The sequence below is a fragment of the Epinephelus moara genome, chromosome 18 (assembly GCF_006386435.1).
Source record: "Epinephelus moara isolate mb chromosome 18, YSFRI_EMoa_1.0, whole genome shotgun sequence".
Classification (NCBI taxonomy): domain Eukaryota; kingdom Metazoa; phylum Chordata; class Actinopteri; order Perciformes; family Serranidae; genus Epinephelus; species Epinephelus moara.
The window spans coordinates 6,865,666-6,885,329 of NC_065523.1; the positions used below are offsets into that span (position 1 = coordinate 6,865,666).

At 41.1% G+C, this 19,664-nt stretch overlaps 1 protein-coding gene across 1 annotated transcript in view; it reads left to right on the forward strand.

Moving 5' to 3' along the window:
• The first annotated feature begins 100 nt into the window (after nucleotides 1–100).
• The window catches only part of gspt1l (G1 to S phase transition 1, like), a 25,206-nt gene continuing 5,642 nt past the window's right edge, over nucleotides 101–19,664 (forward strand). Inside the window, exons 1-8 of the mRNA XM_050068660.1 lie at nucleotides 101–535; nucleotides 2,781–2,825; nucleotides 10,035–10,286; nucleotides 13,076–13,109; nucleotides 13,209–13,286; nucleotides 13,654–13,834; nucleotides 15,720–15,874; nucleotides 17,130–17,270. Of these exons, the coding sequence (XP_049924617.1) occupies nucleotides 343–535; nucleotides 2,781–2,825; nucleotides 10,035–10,286; nucleotides 13,076–13,109; nucleotides 13,209–13,286; nucleotides 13,654–13,834; nucleotides 15,720–15,874; nucleotides 17,130–17,270 (1,079 nt within the window). The 5' untranslated portion in view covers nucleotides 101–342. The remainder of the gene's footprint in view (nucleotides 536–2,780; nucleotides 2,826–10,034; nucleotides 10,287–13,075; nucleotides 13,110–13,208; nucleotides 13,287–13,653; nucleotides 13,835–15,719; nucleotides 15,875–17,129; nucleotides 17,271–19,664) is intronic.

A 19,664-nucleotide genomic window follows, 5' to 3' on the forward strand; every position in this document is an offset into this window, starting at 1 on the left:
AGTTTTCTTTAGCCCAAGATTGTTTCAAGGCAAACGTTTTCCGCTTTTGAATGAGACTCCATATCCCAGAGGTCACCGCGGGTAGCGCGTCGACTGACGGGACGCATGAGCTCACGCGGACTGTCTCTGGGAGTGCTGAGTCGAATATCCTCTCTGGCGTTCTAACCGTTAGAAACCGGCTGATTTCTTTCACCTGTAACGGAGAGAAAACATTACACGTAGAGTTGGGACGCTCTCCATTACTCCAAGGGGTGACCTTAACATCGGGTTTTGGGCGGACATTTCCGTGGACCAAGAACTGCGCAGCTGAAATCTCACAGTAGTGAAAATTCAAGACCCACGATGGACCCGAGAGACACTGCCCCTGATTCCTGGGAACAAGAGGACGATGTGGAGGCCACAATCGACGGACAACTTGAATCGGCATTCACATCCTTAAATGTGAATGCTAAACCGTTTGTGCCCAATGTGAATGCCGCCGAATTTGTTCCGTCTTTTGCCATGAAGGCAAACTCGGAAAATCTCGATTCTGTCGGTGAGTTCAGAGTCACGTTGGGGGAGCTACGTTAGCTAGCACTGAGCTAGTTGCTAGCAGGAGCCTGGGCTGGGTAGTTGCTAGCTCGCTAGCCACAGTACAGACACGCGTTCCTTGAAGCGCGACAAACTAGCTAACTTAGCTGCTGCGCTGGTGGTTATACCAGTATTTTAGATGATAAGCCACTGTAACTTAAAATGCAGTCTATCAGTCCTGTTAATGCTACTCAGCCGTTCGGCTGTAGAGTGGTGTTCTAGCTTGTTGAGTTCTGTGTCTAAAGTCATCAGCCCAGCCGGCATTAGCTTGTTGCAAGTAACCGGGAGTAGCTAGCTAGCATTTTGGTTAGCTTTGGTTTCACAACTGAGCACCCGTGTCGCTCAGTGTTAGGTCAATGCCGTTTAGCTAATAACGTTAACTGTTTGTTCTAAGCAGTAAATGGAACCAGGGCAGAGGTGCTGCTGGCAAACATCCATGTTGTCACTGTGAAACAGCCCAGCCTTACCTGATGATTAAAGCTAAGCTCGTCATTGAAAAGAATTTAGTGGGAACCTGAGTGTTTGGTGTGACGTGGATGTTCTGACGCACTGCTGGTCAAGAGTGGAGCAAAGTGTGTCATTGGAAACCGCGTAAAAGCAGACCACAGACCTGGTCGAGGCTGTAACGCGGCAGTCCTCATTGGAAAGCATTTTTTATTCAACGTTAGCATGTTGCACATAACTCCAATAAATTGTCTGACAGACACCTTGTCTCAAATTCAGTGTCATTGGTTTAAAATCTTCCACTATTGTCCCCATATACACTGTTCATGAACATGTGCTCCAACTTATGGAGGTTCTTGACGTGAAAACTGTTCAAGTTCTCCATATTTAAAGGGTTCTTATCTTTTTACCTGGGCTTGACTTAAGGGGAACATTTTACTCCTAGGGTCTAAGACTATCCAAAAATATTAGTTCCCTCTCCCAAATCCAACAGCTCAAGTGCTTAAACCCAAGTTTGTGATGCCATAGAGTATAAAGTATGGAGCTGTTCCACAGACAGTGAATTGGGAAAAGTGTTATAGATGAGACTGAGAGCACCCAGGGGGATGTTCTGATTATTTTTAATTACTCCCAGGTAGAAAACGCTCATGTTATGTACATAAGATCAAACGGTGCTTAGCAAATTATGACTCCATAAGTTATTTTTTAGTCACTTAAAAAGACCCACCACCTCAAAAAACTCAATGTCAGTACAAGTGTACGCTATGATTAGAATATTTTCACCACTTTACCTTGGGGTCAAACAGCCTTTTTCGACAGGAATTCAAAGCTGTTATACCAAAGCCACCAGACTCCATTGACAAAAACAGTAATGTCACTTAAAACACTGACGTGCTGGTCTACCGTGGCTGGTTTGTATGTTAGGTAAAGCTGAGAAAATATTTCAATATAGCACACATTTCTACTGATAATGATTTTTTTTAGGTGGCTGATATATGTTTTGCTGCAGCCCTGTCTACAGCAGTCGTTGCTTGGTTTCTGTGTTTGTAGATTTAGTTAATCAAAGATGATAGCAAAGCAGCAAAGTACGTAAAATTAGCACAGCAGAAGCATCAGATAGGTCGGACCACAGTGTTAAACTATATATCCTTCAACTTTACAGCTGCAGCTGAAAACAACAGAAATCAACAAATTTCCCAAATTCATCTATCTCCACAATTGAAATAAATTGCCAGTTTTCTTCCCTAAAGTGTTGTTGTTAGCGTGACATTCAGTCACCATGACAATTCAGTTTATATGGGAACATTTTCTGTTTAGAATCTGAGAACACTAAAACAGAACAAAGCTCATTTGGGTATAAAAAAAGAAAACAAACATTTTGTGTTTGCACTTTGTCTATGGAGCAGCTCCAGACTCTATACTTGATGACATCACAAGTTTGAGACTTACCTCTCTTGTTTCTGGCTTTGACAGAGAGTAGCTCATTTTCACAAATGTTGATTGAACTTTCCTTGGTTATGGAGATATAATACTGGAATTCTTAATTTAGGTGGTGGTTCCCTTAAAGTTGCTTCTGAGGGCATAGTGAGATTTGTTTATGGAACATATAGGAAATACATTTCTTTTCTGTTAGCTACAGTCTGATTATAAATTCTTCAAATTCCAACACTTTTCCTTTAATTCAATCCACACTGCAGCCTAGTAGAATATGTGAAGCTCCTTTTAAGTTAACTTAAACTTTAACTTAACCATTGTTTCTTTTTCAGTTGCTGTTGAAAAGATATCCAACATGGAGATGTCAGAATGTGCTGGTATGTATGGACTCTGTGTTTAAGTGTTAAGACTGCCTCTGTGCCTTTTGTCACATACATGCTGTCACTGTTCGCCTATTTGTCCTGACATGTGTGGGCCCACATTGAATAGACTGGATTAACAAAGCCTATAGTGGCTCTTACATCATGAGTTACAGAGACCCAAATACAGAAGCTCCATTCCCCCTTTCTCTAGTCTTTTTGCAGTATTGGCTTTATGTATCTACATCTGCCATGGGGTGGGGAGGGGGTTCTACAGATAAAAAAAAAAAAAAAAAATTGGCAACGGTGACCACAAACCGACTGAACAGTGAGTTTTGTTGTAGATTAGCGTCTGTTTGTCTTTTGCTTTGTCTCAGGCTGTCTGGATCTTGCTGTACCACATTCACTGGGACTCTTTAATTATCACTTTAAACAGACACAGCTTTATTTCAGTGGTAGATAACGCAACAAAATGTACAGGAACATTTCAGAGAGGCTTGCAGTGAATCCACCATACAGAATCAGTTGAGCTATGAATTGATTAAGTATTATTATGACACCGTGTATGGATGTATTATGATCTATCTATCTATCTACCTACCTATCTATCTATCTATAGATATGTATGTATGTGTGTATATATATATATATATATACACACACATATATGTACATACATACATATTCCAACCATTTAGAACGTTAATGGTTGGGAATAGTTGATAACATTAGCCTATAGCAAGATTAAGTATCAGACCAAATTATACATACAGCAACTCTACCAGTATTGTTATTGGGTCATTTAATTCTGCTGTCATTCATATAAACATTCCATTATGCTTAAATGGCTGTAGTATTTGTTTAGTCTTCAGGGGGAACAGTGTCACGTTGTTGGAAGAAAGGGAAGCAGAGAACTGTGGTTGGATGTTTACACATGAAGACCACAAGAGTTGAGGTGTGGCCCCCTTGTCTGGGTTGTAAAGCTTGTTGACTGTGCACACATTTGGCAGGTTTCTGTTGTTGACAATGTAAGTTAATATTTCAGAGCAAATACTGTCATGTAACTGTTCAAAGGTATTAAACATTTCCTAAACCACTAGAAATCTGCAAACAATATGTAAAACAATGATGTCTCTTTAAACCTCATTGTTAAATCAAAGCCCCCTGTTGTAATAAAGCCTTCGTCATTTTTAAGTGTAATCAACCCAGAAAATGTGTAAAGGTCTGCCATCATAGTGAATTTTTGAGGTTTTTCAAAAGCCCCTATAGTCCTGACCTGTGTTAATTGATCGTTAGGGAGCCTCTTGTTGATTTACTAGACATTAATGGAGCTAATAAGACATTGTAAAGTAAGACTGGGAATTTACAAAAGTGCAGGATATTTGGTTAAAATGATATATAAAGTAATATTATCACTATATCAGTACAATATAATCTAACACATAGCCATACAACCTGTGGTGAGGGGCCATGAATAAAAAATGCATCTTAAGGTCCTGACACACCAAGCCGATGGTTGGCCGTTGGTCAAAGTCGGGCCGTCGGTGAGCGTCTGTCGCCCTAGTTTTTGCGGTGTGTCCCGCACCGTTGGCACTTTGGCGGCGGAGCTTGTCGGTGAGAGAGATCACTCTGATTGGCTGTTCAGGTTTTATTTCCTCGCCTCTGTAATGAGTGAATCTGCCTGTAGTGAAACCGGGGCTAACCAGTGCTTCCTCCTCAGGCTCCACTTCACTCAGCTGCCCGACAGATCCGCTGCTTCCTCCCACTTCAACCTGAATAACAAACCTGGGCTAGCTGTGAGGCTAGCGGAGTGTTAGCCGCAGCATGACCGGCAGGAAGCACAGCCAGTTAGCCTTTGCTAGCTTCCCAGCTAGCCCCGGCTCTCCGTTTGGATCCAACTAGAGCACCGAGCCCCGGTTTGTTATTCAGGTTAAAGTGGGAAGAAGCAGCGGGTTTGTCGGGCAGCTGAGTGAAGTGGAGCCTGCGGAGGAAACACCGGGACCGCCTGGATGTTATCCGTGGAGGTGCTGAGGTGCTTGGCTGCACAGATAGGAAACCCCTCGGCTGACAGGATGTACCACGCTCTCACTCCGCTACTTTGTTTATCTCATGCATTCCTCAGACTTCTGGTTTCCCTTTTTGCGTTATTTCCTCTCACGCAGGTGCAGAACGTTCGTGCTACTTGGCCGTCGGATGTAGTCTTTGTAGCACGTTCAAATGCAACTGACACAGGGCGACATGAGGCGACGTAGACGACGCAACAGTTGGCTTTCATCGCCGCTAGTTCTTTGATGTCGGTTTGGTGTGTCAGCACCTTTAATGGTCACAAACCAAAAGTAGAATTTCAGAATATATGGAATTGTGTGGGAAGTGAAATGAAAACGTGTACAAATGGCAGTGGTTGTTGGTATAGCACCACCACAATAATAGACGTACATCGTGTTGTGAAGTGCACTCATTTTAAAGTGTTCAGCCGAATTGCGTTGGTACTACTAAGTATTGCTTGCCTGATTTTTAGAGAGACTTGCCAACACGTTACACTCCGTTTTGATCTTCAGTCTAACATTGTGTACAATCTAACTGATTCGATATTCCCTTACCAATCACTGTCAACTAGGGCTGGGTGGTATGACCTAAAATTTATATCACGGTATAAATCGAATCCCTTCACGGTAACGGTATATATCGCGGTATAAATTTAAGTGTAAAAGTTATAATAGAAGTGTTTCTGAATGGGTTTTGTAGTCCCTTAGCAAAGCTAAATTGATAAAAAAAAAAAAAAAACAACAAAAGCAAAGATATAATGTATTTTTTAGAGCATTTATTGTGCAGAATGCAGATCTCAAAACTCAAAATTAAAACCCAGTACTCTATGGTGCAAAATGTCCCCTGGGATCTATATCAAAAGGTAATTTCCTTCTTTTAGCAAAATCCTAAATGACTGAGTTGTGTTTTTTCCACCTGGACCTTTATGCTCTGCCATTTCTCCTCTAATCATCACGCTGTAACCTGTGACAGGCTGCTATGATACCACAACTATCACCCATTCACATATGGAGTTTTTTGTGGAGCCCCTAGCGTCACATAGGTTTACATTACCAAAGGTTTATGACAAACTCTCTTGCCAAAAACCAACTCCCGTGTGCGCACGGCGAGAGAGGAGAGGGAGAGGCACTGTGCTGCTGCCAGAGGAGACACTGAATGAGTTCCCTCTCAGCGGTAAGTCGCTAAAAGAGTCTGAGAAGTCCGGGGCTGTTCATAAGACATTAACTCACTCACAACTTCTCCAGCAACACATGTTGCACGTGCTACGCTAAATCACGGACATGAACCAGCTCCTCTTGCTCCGCTGTCTCTGTGCTCGCAGCCATTTTCACACTGAGGCAGGTGCGATGATGTCATCAACGATAGGACGGTAGAGCGCAAATCTCTACCATGGGCCAAATGTATATCATTTCTACCATCTACCGCATATACCGTGCAGCCCTACTGTCAACTTGTGGTTAGATAGCCCAAAATGCATGTTGTCTGGCATGCCTTAATGTTGAACGAAGAATCTAAAAACTGAGAAAATTCTTGAATAATTTAAGTCATAAGGGTCCTGGTAAACAACAGCAAAACTATATCAAAACATCTGTGTACAAACTCCCACACAACTAATGTAGTACAAACCAAGTCCCATTTATTCAGTTGTATGCTCAGTACTTCCCAAACTGGGATGCACAGATAGGTTTCGGGTGGGTGAAATATGTCTTTAATTAGGAAAATATTAATTATCTTTTCTGAAATGTGAACATAGCAGAGATCAGAGCAGAGCTGCTTTTTGACTCAACATTGAGAGACAATGTGCACAGGTACACTTGAGGAACAGCATAACCTGATTAGTTATTTTAGAAGCTAAACGTTTAGTTCTGTTTCCTCTGTCAAGTTTGTAAGTACAGTTTTCAGTTTTGCTGTTTAAATGTCCCTTGATATTTGCTACATTGACATTACTGCTCTGACTGACTGACTCTCCAGAACTTGAGGAAATTAAATACAACCCCGTAGCCCCTGGTGCCTAACTTTATACCCGAATTATCCACCATATAAGTAGAAAAAGTGGAGTTGGACAAACCCTAAATGCACGTGTCCCACACTCTTTACCAGGAGCTATAGATCATTTAAATGGGGCCCAAAGAATTTTTTTATGTACACAAAACACATTTCACTCAAATTTTGGTTGCAAATTTGTTAAAATCATTGTTAGTGAGCACTTCAGCTTTTTCAAGATAATCCATCCACCTGACACATGTGACATCAAGAAACGGATTAAACAGCATCATTACTACACAGGTGTGCCTTTGGATGGTCACAATAAAAGGACACTCTTAAATGTGCGGTTTGATCAAACAACACCCAGGAGAGTGCTGTCGGGATAGGCAGGGCAGTGTGTGTGACGAATCATGTTTGAGAGTCTTTTTTTTTTTTGTGTGTGTGTGTCTGTGACAGGGAGAGAGTGAGAGAATTGAAACATCAAAGCGAGTCTCATGCTGGTGGCTTAAACAAAATCACTGACAGCATGGCTTGATATTCGTAATATCGTAACTTTATTTGTCCCAGGTGGAAAAAGCAGCAATATCTCACCCAGCCCTACTTAATATCCAAAAGCATAAATGAAAACATATATTTGTCAAAGCACATATAAATAGTTTGTTTTTCAAATAAGATTTATGAGTTTTATAAGGAACCAGAACTGGTAACACACACTGAACCAGAATCTGATTTTTGCTGTTTTGCTGAACTGTGTAGGAGGCTTTATGTCAGACCACTGTCATTGTTTCCTATTTTGTCTCCGTCTTTGGTGCCAAGTGTTCATTGCCGTGCTGTTGTAGCACTGCACTTCACAGACACAAAATTACCAAACATTGTTGCTGCACTGTTAATGTTTCTATGATATTTGCTATAGAATCTTGGCATGCTGTGGTGGCTGTCACTCATGCTGGTGGCTACCAGTGTAATGGCTGTGTAAAGGTTCACTGTATGTCAAGCTGTTGTCAAACAGAGGCATGGGAGCAAAACATAATTCATTAATTGGTTCCTGATTGGACTAAGATTGCAAACACAGAAATGTGGAAAGCCCCCCTGGCAGATGTTGCAGCGACCAGCTGTCAGAATTTCATCACCGCCCACCCCTCGAGTTCATTCATGTTTCATAAAATTAACACCCACAATCCTCCAATTATCCAATCACAACTCAAGACAAACTGCATAGGTGGAACCACCCTGTAGGAAAATCTATTAGTGTGTCCCAGAGTCGCCAGTGTGTCAGTCAGTGAAGGAGGAATACCTCAGCTTACCCTTAGTATCAGATCGCATTGGAAAGTGCTGTAAAGTCCCTGTAGCCTCCTTGTGGGAAACAAGCCTTGTCTTGAGTCTATATCAGGAAGAGGATCAATTCAGTGGATGACTGTATTCAAGTTGGAGTCTCACCTGGAGGCAAATTTCCTTTTCCTGGTATGACAAAGGCATGACCTGCCCTCCTCTCCCTCTGATTGGCTAGTACTCGTTACCTTTGTTGGTTGAGTTGGCTAGGTTTAGGCAAGAGAAGTAAGATTAGTCAGGGTTAGGTGAAGAATGTCAGAGTAAGCCAGTCATAGGGAGAGTAGGCTTGATCATGCCTACACCATCCTAGGTGAAATAAATTTGCCTCGTGGAGTTGCTGGTCTTGGCAGTATTAAGGCCAATGCTGCAAGCCTGAATGACTATTTGACTGACTGACTGGTCAACCGTATTTTGAGTACCTGGTGTATATTTGAAAAGACTACTTAATACTTTTTAATACTCCTCGTTTTCTATATTTTTGGAGTGCCTGGATTGCCTTCCTGTGTATCTTGTTGTTTTCCGTTCTCCCTGAGTACCAGACATAAGGTTTTTTTTGTTTGTTTGGGTTTTTTTTAGATATTTTTTTGGGCATTCTGCCTTAAATGGACAGGACAGGTAAGCGTGAAAGGGGGAGAGAGAAGGGGGGATGACATGCAGCAAAGGGCCACAGGCTGGATTCGAACCCAGGCCGCTGCGGCAACAGCCTTGTACATGGGGCGCCTGCTCTACCACTAAGCCACTGACGCCCCAAGACATAAGGTTTTGATCTATGTTTGAATATAAAGAGCTACCAGTCATCTCTCTCTTTTACCCGGTGTAGATATTACATTACAGGTATGATCACGGAATCGGGCAACACAGTTGTGTTACCTTTGAACTGGCAGCAGTGATAGTTACAGTGCTGAAACAAGGTCTGTATGAAAGGGACTGCCGTCAGTAGGGGACCCACCACAGGAGATTTAAAAAGCAGTTGATAGTAGTTAGCAGCTAGCTCAAAGAAGAAGGACAGCAACTGAAAATGTACACAAAGTGGGAAAACAATGAGGTCCAGGAGCTCCATACCCTCCCAGCAGAGGATGAGGTCAGCCATATAACGGGGACAGTGAATGCTTGTTATTGCCGTATTAATGCGGTTGTTATTGGTAATGAAGTGCTACCGATGCATATGTTTGATGTCACACCAGAGGGCGACGCCGTTGTGCTACATGTCATGCCCGTCATGCCTCCTCTGATTCCGCAATGCCAGCATGCTGTCTAAAATCACACTTTGGAGTGGCATGATGCTGCCTATGTTTGATTTTATGTACAAATGTCAAGGCAGCATAAAGACTTTGACTTTGAAGAGGCTTTATAGTGTGATCTCTGTGTAAAAAGTGTCAAACCCACTACAAATTTGCAACTACAATACAATGCGAGTTGTTCTGCAGATTTGTAGATTTTTTGTTATAGTGACTGTTTATGTAAATTGTGAAACATAACATTAGTTTTTATATTGCATTTTCTCAAGTCAGGTCCCTACAGGTAAAATATGTTTTTACTGCTTTTTGCAGTAGTGACATGGTACGCTGCACAGTGACAATTTGTCTTTTAACATGAATTAGGATTTTTATTCCTCAGGTTTGCATGGGGCTAATTGTTCACAGCTTTTACTGTTGTTTTGGGCGTGGAAAACTCAAATATCTTGCTGATTGTTGATATTCACCTCAGTATTAATGCTCAGAATTAATACTGAAAATACTTTTTTTAGTAAATAAAAAGAGAAAATAAAGTCCTGTCAATATTTCACCCGGTGAGTTGTTTGAAGGAGTTTGTCAACACGAAAGGAAAAAGCCTTGTATAATGTCGACCATGTTTGTGGTTGTGCAGCTCCAGTGGAAAACGGCGACACAGAGATGACCACAGAGGAGCCATGGGACCAGAAGGAGGCCGAGCCAAATGAAGAGGAGCCAGGAGGTGGGTCTTGTGGGGACCGGGGACCATCGGTGGCAGCAACAATGGAGGAGACGGCTCCGGAGATGATGGAGGAGGAAGAGGAAACGCCAGCGCCCAAGGTTCCACCTCCACCGCCAGATGCCCCCAAGAAGGAACACATCAATGTCGTGTTCATCGGACATGTAGGTTAGTACACCTGGCTGCTGTATGCCTTTTAGTGAATGATACTTGCACTATCCTTGAATGAGAACAAATTCAGTCACACAACAAACAGCCTTTAAAATATCCTCCTTTCACATGAAAAACATCTTTAAAAAACAAAACATTTATCCATTCAACAGCCTCTCTCCTATACAAAATATATCATATTTTCCTCTCATACCTATCTAACACATTTCTCTTTCAAACAGCTGTATTTATTCAAGTTTCTCCCCAAAAACTACATTTTACAAGATTACATATGAACACATCACAATTATGTTATAATTTACCTTTGCCCAATATCAGTTTTTACTGAGTAGAGCTTGAACGCATCATAAAGTAACTCAAAGCAACCTCTGTAAACTGTTAGTTGTGACTACCAGCTGCTTGTGCAAAACTGATTTGACACAACAGAAAACCATCAGCCACTGCCATCAATGATGTCCATAGGTCGATGGCAGTCAACATGGCCAATATCAGCCAATACCGATGTTCAGCCAATAAATCGGTGCATCACCAACCTTTTTAATAAAGAAAGTTGTTGGGTTTTTTTTAGTTGTTTTTTTTAGATTAACTAATGGGATGAATCACTTGATTCAAATAGAGGATTTTTAGTTACGGGGGTGATGACATCATAAAATACAACAGACATTTGAAGCTTTATTTGAAAACCTTAATAGAAGCTCTGACTGTTAAAAAAAAAAGCCCTACAATCTACTGATATATTAGTTAGGCCCAGCTCTTATTCCAGCTGTCATGTTAATGTTCCCTGTCCCTAGTTACTTGCTTACACAGCTGTCACAGATAATCTATCTTCACACTGTGTCATCAGTGACGTACTTCCCAACAAGCTTTAACTGTCATTATGGCCTCTTATCATTCAGCATAGACTTTTTCAGGCTGGCAACTCAAAGGCTTCAAGGAGTTCAGATACAATAAAGGCCTGGAGGGTACACATAGATACTATAAATGATATCTTCATTAGGAGGAATCTATTGATATGTACTTTTATGTATGTGTATGCTATGTGTGTAATCTTAATATGTATTTATTTGTTTATTAATTAATTTATCTATTTTATTTTGGTTTGGTTTATATATGCTTTTTCACTATGTATAAGTGCGTATGAGTATGGCTTTGTATGTATGTATATATGCATGTGGGTAGGGATGGGTACCTTTCGCATTTGAAGCGATACGGTACCGATACCCGGTACCTGGGAATCGGTACCGGTAAGCAACGGTACCTGTTTTCGGTACTTTTTTGCATGTATGTGTGGTAACAAAGGATATTTCATTTAGAATTTTTTTTTGTCAAAACTAACATTTATTTCTCAATATCAAACAGGATAAAACAACATCTATCACTGTTTGTAACATAATATCAAAAGGTAGCCTATATAATTGACTATGCAGCAGTTCTTTTTATTGCACAAAATGAACCCACTCCTACTACCTCCTATTCCTCCTCTTTCACCTCTGGGAAAAATGTGTGTGGGGGAGTGTAACGTTAAAGTTACAGAATACGAGGAACCGAGCTGATAATGATAACTAAGGCAAGTTAAAATGCGAAGCTAACGTTAGAATGACCAGAACAAAGCCCAATCATCTTAAACACTAAGCTTATTAATTACCTGGAACCGATGTAGCTGATGCCCCGCTTAATCACCGTCGTCATCATCGAACGTTAATCCCACTTCTTCTGCCCCGATGCTGGCTGCAGATGACAACGAGCCGCTAGCTGCAGGTGTGCTAACACCGGGAGAAGTAGCTTTAACTTTCAGGCTATCAAATACTGTGCAGTCGTCAGCCTTTAAAAACACGTTGTGCTTTACCAGGTGCTTCCTCAGGTTTAAGGTATTTCCGTAGCTGGCCTTGCATTTTGCATCGCAAATATTGCAGCGAGCGTAGTCTGCATCAAACTTTGAGATATGGAGCCACACCTTCGACCTCTTTCTCTCAGCCATGCTGCTTTGTTGATAGTTGCTACTGACGTGATCACGCTCTCGTGCGTACAATGCTGCGTTCACGATAGGCAGCGAAAACGTCACTCCTCCACTCTCGAAGTCCCGAGGATGCGTACCGAAATGTGGTACCGTTTGATTTTACGTGAATCGATACTCGGGATTACCGGCCGAATTCGGTCGGTACCAATAAAAGTACCAAACTCGGTACCCATCCCTACATGTGGGTATGCGTGTATGTACAGAGGTATACATGCATGTGCGTACTTACATGTATTTATTTTATTTATTTTTTATTTTTTAATATACTTTTATTAATCCCCCTGAGGGGAAATTCAATTTTTTCACTCTTTTGTCATTAACACACAGGTCCGAAAGACACACACATGCACAAATGTGTATGTGTGCATATGTGTATGTATGTATGTATATGTATGCATGTTTTGTTTGTTCTACTGATCAGCAGGGTGGAGGGGACGATGGGTATTGGGTGCTGTGGGAGGGACTAAAAGAAAAGATGTTTTGATATCATTCGTACATTTTTTTCCCAAGTTGTAATGATGGCATTGTCTGCTTTGTTTTAATTCTCTTCTGTTGGTTTGACTGGGGTTATTTTTTTTATTTTATTTTTATTTATTTATTTGTATATGCGTGTGGAATTATGGTTTATGGTATTATTCAATGAAAAACAGTTGATAAGAAAAAAAGCTTCAGGTAATCCATGCTCATCTGGTTGCACAGAATAAAGCCTAACACATGTAATGTCACAATTTTGTGAATTCTAAACCCACTCTGTGTGCTGCTTCTCCAGATGCTGGCAAGTCCACCATTGGCGGACAAATCATGTGAGTAGCAGTTTCCGTTTTTGGGTTGCCACCTTTCCTTGAAATTATATTCACCACCTTTGACATGATGTTCACTGGTGTTCTGCTTCTCACCAACAGGTATCTAACAGGCATGGTAGACAAGAGAACTTTAGAGAAGTACGAAAGAGAAGCCAAGGAAAAGAACCGGGAAACCTGGTGAGTGGGCACTCTTCCGTTAAACTGTGATGGCCTTACAGTACACTATAGTTCTGAGGTTTGACTCTTAATATTAAATTTTTGATTTACTTAATATGGTCAAGAACCACATGTGACTGTATTCAGCTGGGCCAACATTAGCTTAGATCATCAATGTAGTTATAACAGATATATCAGTATTGGTGCATAAGTCAGTGTTTTTAGAAACCATCTCTAATTCTTCACTAGTCAGTCAATCAATTTTATTTATAAAGCCCAATATCACAAATCACAATTTGCCTCACAGGGCTTTACAGCATACGACATCCCTCTGTCACCCCCACTAGTGACCAAATCAACAGTAGAATATTACTTTTCTGTCTCCCAGGTACCTCTCTTGGGCTTTAGACACCAACCAGGAGGAGAGGGACAAAGGCAAGACGGTGGAGGTGGGCCGAGCATATTTTGAGACAGACAAAAAGCACTTTACCATCTTAGACGCTCCAGGCCACAAAAGCTTTGTGCCCAACATGATTGGAGGTGCATCGCAAGCAGACTTGGCTGTTCTGGTGAGTTCAGAGAATGACTAGTGTTGTACATCAGATCAGAACTTAACTAGTATGTTTGTCCACCAGGTAGTCTTTCGAAGGATACACAACCACTTAATACAGGGGTGTCCAAAAGTTTTTGAATGGGGGTTACAATACATAATGTAATAATGTAGAAATACCTGAGGGCCAGGTTCTTCTTTTATCATATGGGTTGTTTTGGAGAGAAAAAAATCACATATAAATGAGACAAAAGCAACTGTCATCATAATTTTTCAGTAGCGAAGTATTCAACTTCCTAGTGCTCCTGAAAGCGGTGGCCCTCGCGGTCAGTTTTACACTTCTTTGCAAGCACTTTTTAGTTGCTATGAAACTAAATTTCCACAAATAAGTTTCTTTACAGTATCTCGCATAAGTGAGTACACCCCTCCCATTTTTGCAAATATTTCATTATATCTTTTCATGGGACAACACTATAGAAATGACACTTTGATATAACTTAAAGTAGTCAGTGTACAGCTTGTATAGTAGTATAGATTTACCTTCCTCTGAAAATTACTCAAAACACAGCCATCAACATCTAAACAGCTGGCAACATAAGTGAGTGCACCCCACAGTGAACATGTCCAAATTGTGCCTAAAGTGTCAATATTTTGTGTGCCAACCATTATTATCTAGCACTGCCTTAACCCTTTTGGGCATGGAATTCACCAGAGCTCACAGGTTGCTTCAGGAATCCTCTCCCACTCCTCCATGATGACATCATGGAGCAGATGGATCTGAAGACACCTTGCGCTCCTCCACCTTCAGCTTGAGGATGGCCCACAGGTGCACAGGTGAGTTTAGGGCTGGATACATACTTGGCCAGTCCATCACCTTTACCTTCAGCTTCCTCAGGAAGGCAGTTGTCATCTTCTAGGTGTGTTTTGGGTCATTATCATGTTGGAAAACTTGATAATGAAAACTTGCAGCTCAGTTTCTGAAGAGGGGCGATCATGCACCAAGGTGCCACACATACTGAAAGAGCACCAAGACAACTGTCCCTTGCCTACAGTCAAGTATAGTGGTGGCAGCATCATGGTTTGGGGCTGCATGAGTGCTGCTGGCTCTGGGGAGCTCGGTTCATTTAGGGAAACATGAATTCATAGCAGAGCATAATCGCCCCTCTTTGGAAACTGAGCCGCAATGCAGTTTTCCAACATGATAATGACCCAAAACACACCAAGAAGATGACAACCGCCTTGCTGAGGAAGCTGAAGGTGAAGGTGATGGACTGGCCAAGTATGTATCCAGCCCTAAACTCACCTGTGCACCTGTGGGCCATCCTCAAGCTGAAGGTGGAGGAGCGCAAGGTGTCTTCACATCCATCTGCTCCATGATGTCATCATGGAGGAGTGGGAGAGGATTCCTGAAGCAACCTGAGAGCTCTTGTGAATTCCATGCCCAAAAGGGTTAAGGCAGTGCTAGATAATAATGGTTGGCGCACAAAATATTGACACTTTAGGCACAATTTGGACATGTTCACTGTGGGGTGTATTCACTTATGTTGCCAGCTGTTGAGATGTTGATGGCTGTGTTTTGAGTAATTTTCAGAGGAAGGTAAATCTATACTACTATACAAGCTGTACACTGACTACTTTAAATTATATCAAAGTGTCATTTCTATAGTGTTGTCCCATGAAAAGATATAATGAAATATTTGCAAAAATGGGAGGGGTGTACTCACTTATGTGAGATACTGTATGTAACCTGTAACAAAGGTTAAGGGTTGTTGTTTACTTTGATTCAGATATGATCATTTTTGTGAGTTGTTAGTCAGCTGAAGCAAGGAAACACCTTTTACACCTTGTGTTTTCGTAGCACTTGTAGACAAAAGCACTGACCAAATAAATGTCTTGACCCTCAGGTAATCTCTGCCAGAAAAGGTGAGTTTGAAACCGGTTTCGAGAAGGGTGGACAGACACGGGAGCACGCCATGTTGGCCAAAACAGCTGGTGTTAAACACCTGATAGTTTTGGTGAACAAAATGGATGACCCCACAGTCAACTGGAGCCTGGAGAGGTGGGTACATAATTAAAAATGATCAAACAGTAGGAGTTCAAAAGTATGGAAAATGGCTAATCTCATAAACACTCACAACACTAAACAGTAGCTCATGAGTCACCTAGTGTTGATAAGTCATCTAAAAGAATAGGAAAAAAAGCAGATGTGTAATGGAATTTTAAAGCAGTTTGCATGTGACAGAGCATTCTGACAACCTGGGCTTCTGTGTTCTTTCACGACTGCCAGCTTTCTGCAGTAATCTGATTTCTTAAACATCTTGTATACAAGAAACCAAGTTTTTATTACTGGGCTAGGGGATTTGAGAAAACTTGAATTCCTTTGCTAGATTTTTCCTGGAGAAAGTCATATTAGGGTTTCTATTTAGCTTTTTAGTAGATGTGTAAATTACTAGTTTCATCACGTTATGATATATCGCTTCTTTGGACAGTGCTACTGTATTTGCTGATATCAAGTCTCCCACGATACAATTTCAATTCAGTTCAGGGGCCTGAGGTTGATATGAGAAGATATCATAGGCCCTTAACACAGTTGGTTACAGAAGAAGCTGCCACCTCTTTCTTCTTTGTTTTGACCACAAAAGGAAAAAAAACAACACTGAAAAATTTCTAAGTACCTGTTACTGGTTAAATGCAGTATAGTTTACTTTACATTGACTCCAATGACTCAATGTTTTGTTTTGTTTTTCCCCAGTTTACCAAACATTTTAATACTGTAAGTTATCGTAGATAAATAAATGTACACCTTATGATTATCATCAGTTTTCATACTACGCAACCTGTATACTTCTGCAACCCTAGTACTGGTGTCGTAACATTTTAATTTTGATTTTGAATTTAGGTCAGTACCTTAAAGGTATCGAGTATTGATACCCAGCCCCGTTATCAACTGTACGTCAGGGACAATGCCATGCCATGGGATCATCAGAAAAATATATATTTTATACTCGACCTGGACTGGAATGTATAGCCTAACCTTGCGTGCTATTCATACTCCCCCCATCTCTCTCAACACCTCCCAACACACTTTGTAGACAGTCTGACGCAGAGGTGGTGGCAGTGTTTTAATGGACTTTTGTCCCCCTTATGCACTATATTTAAGTGGCAATACCCAGAGGTAAAGAATGCTAACACAGTCACCTAGGATCTATGTTATTTTGTCAGAATCCATGCATGTGCATGTCCATGGCTGCAGCCATATCTGTATTCATTCCTGCTTAAAGATGTTGACATCAGTCCTGTTGTTGAACCCTCAGGTATGAAGAGTGTAAGGAGAAACTAGTGCCATTTTTGAAGAAGGTGGGCTTCAACCCGAAGAAAGACATTCACTTCATGCCGTGCTCCGGACTGACGGGAGCCAACCTGAAGGAGCCCACTGACATGTGCTCCTGGTACACGTAAGTCCTTTAGCTTCCTCTCATCAGCTATCTACTGTCCCTGTGATTACTGTATAGTTGGTGTGTTTCAATCAATCGGCTACTGATTGTTATCAGATGATATTTGTTCTAAAGGGTTTGATTAGTGATCTCTTATTACATTGATTCTTCGAATGATACAATATTTTCCAGTATAACAAAGTCTGCCATAATACGATCGGGATTCAGGGGCCATAAGTACTATAAGCCCATTTAACACAATCTGGCACAGAAGAAGCTGCCACCCATTTCTTTGCTTTTGGCTACAAAAGATAAACATAACACATACATAATGAAAGCCCTTTCTCTGAGAAATGTTTCCATTTTAACCCAAACAATCATCTTTGTCCTAAAACTTCCGAACTATCTGCCTTAAAGCCCTGAAGGCAGCCCAGTAGCCAGTAAATATGGATTAACAGCAACATCGTTAAACAAAAGTATCAAATTTGGCTCAATAATAACTGTCAAGGCTCATAGACAAGACAGTTATTTTTTGCTAGTCACTCATTATTAGCTTAAGCATATTTACATTGCAGAAATTAGCCTAGCAGCTAGCGGAGATTGGGGCTGGGCGGTATGACAAAACTTTCATATCAAGGTTGTTGTTGTTTTTTTAAATCCTATCGGTTTCACCGTATTTGGCTGTATTTTGGTCGGGTTTGGCCCACTTGACATGCTGCTGTGTTGTGGTATGGATCATTACACCCCTATGGCCTCTACGGAGGCAGATCAGAAAAGCCCATTAGATGGCACCAAACAAAGCCATTAAAATGGCATCAACTATGGCAGTTCTGACAAACTCCCAAAAAGTATCAAAGGTATCAAATATATCCAGCAAAGGGTTAAGTAATGTAGGCAGGACCTACCTGGGGTAGGTGTAAGAGCAGAGTCGTCATTTGGCCTTGAGAGGTTGTTTACAAGTGAACTGTGATCTGATTGGACTTGTCTGAGCTGGAGATACATGCATGCTGGTGTAAGTCTGATGCACCGAGTAGGTGGATTCTGAAAACCATTTGACAGTCATCGTTGCCAGCAGATAACAGCAGCGAGAGCGTCGTATACATCACCACAACCACGTCGCCCATACAAACACAAACAAAACGAGGGAGATTGTTAGGACAGAGAACCGATGAATGTCATTCAGGCTTAAAGAAAATCATACATTTTGTCAGCTGACAGGTGTGGTTGCTGCCACCAGCAGACAGATGATACTCCAATTAAACGGCTTTCCCTGTCCTTGCCGTTACATGTTAAATGGTGCATTGGTGCACTGAAATGGAGCGGACCCACTGATTGACTGCAGTAATAACACAACTGCTTTCTTAAAGTGATGGCGAATGTGAATACCTCAACAGGGCTCAACAGTGCGAGCGTTTTACTCGCATTTGCGACTAAAAATAGGTGTGTGCGAACTGTAAAAAATATTTAGGGGCACATGTGCGCATAAAAAAATCAGCCGAAGCAGCCTATATTTTTGTCAATAAAAAAATATGATAATCTAACCGCAAATGTTGGAGGAACTCCAGCCGCCTTCCCCCTTCCCTCTTCCCCATGTGACACGGTTATGGGCGGATTTCCAAGCCACTGTCGGCACAATGAATATAAGTCCCACTGTCGGCAGCGTTGAAATAAGTCAAAGTGTGGAGGAAGCGGCGGACCTCCGGGGAAGCCTGCTCCGTTCTCCCCACAGTTAGGGACCGTTTGCCATGGTACCACTGCTGGGCAGGGTGGAAATAAGTCCTGCAGAGTTTCAGAGGACCTGGAGAATGTTTTAGGATAGTAATAACATTATGTAAGATAATCATATTGCAAAGATAATATATATAAAATAATAACATTAAAGACAAAATTAAATTGCAATACTTTTTCAAAACTTGATGATTTTACCTTTCTTTACGTTTTGTATACAAATTCATTAAATCATTTTGCCTATTTGCATCACGTTTATTACGGAAAACACATTATTTGATCAATTTACATTGTGCCCCTAAAGTTCTTTGTGTGCTCCTTACTTTTCAACTTAGGAGCACATGTGCTCCTTGGGAAAAAAGTTAGCGTCAAGCCCAGCTCAGATTCTGTTTAACATGTCGTCATGTAGAAAATGATTGTTCAAATAAATGTGTGTTCAACAACAACAACCAAAGTTATGTTCATCGTCGATTATTAAAAGGCCATCTAAAAAGCTGTAAATAACTTAACTACTAGTTACTATGAAGCATTATGATTACATGCTGAACACAGAAGTTTCAGTTCTGCGATCTCACCATTAGATGCCATTAAATCCTACACACTGAACCTTTAAGAATAGATTAATTAATAAATAGTGCGACACAATAAGTAGATGGCTTCAAATATATATATATATATATATATATA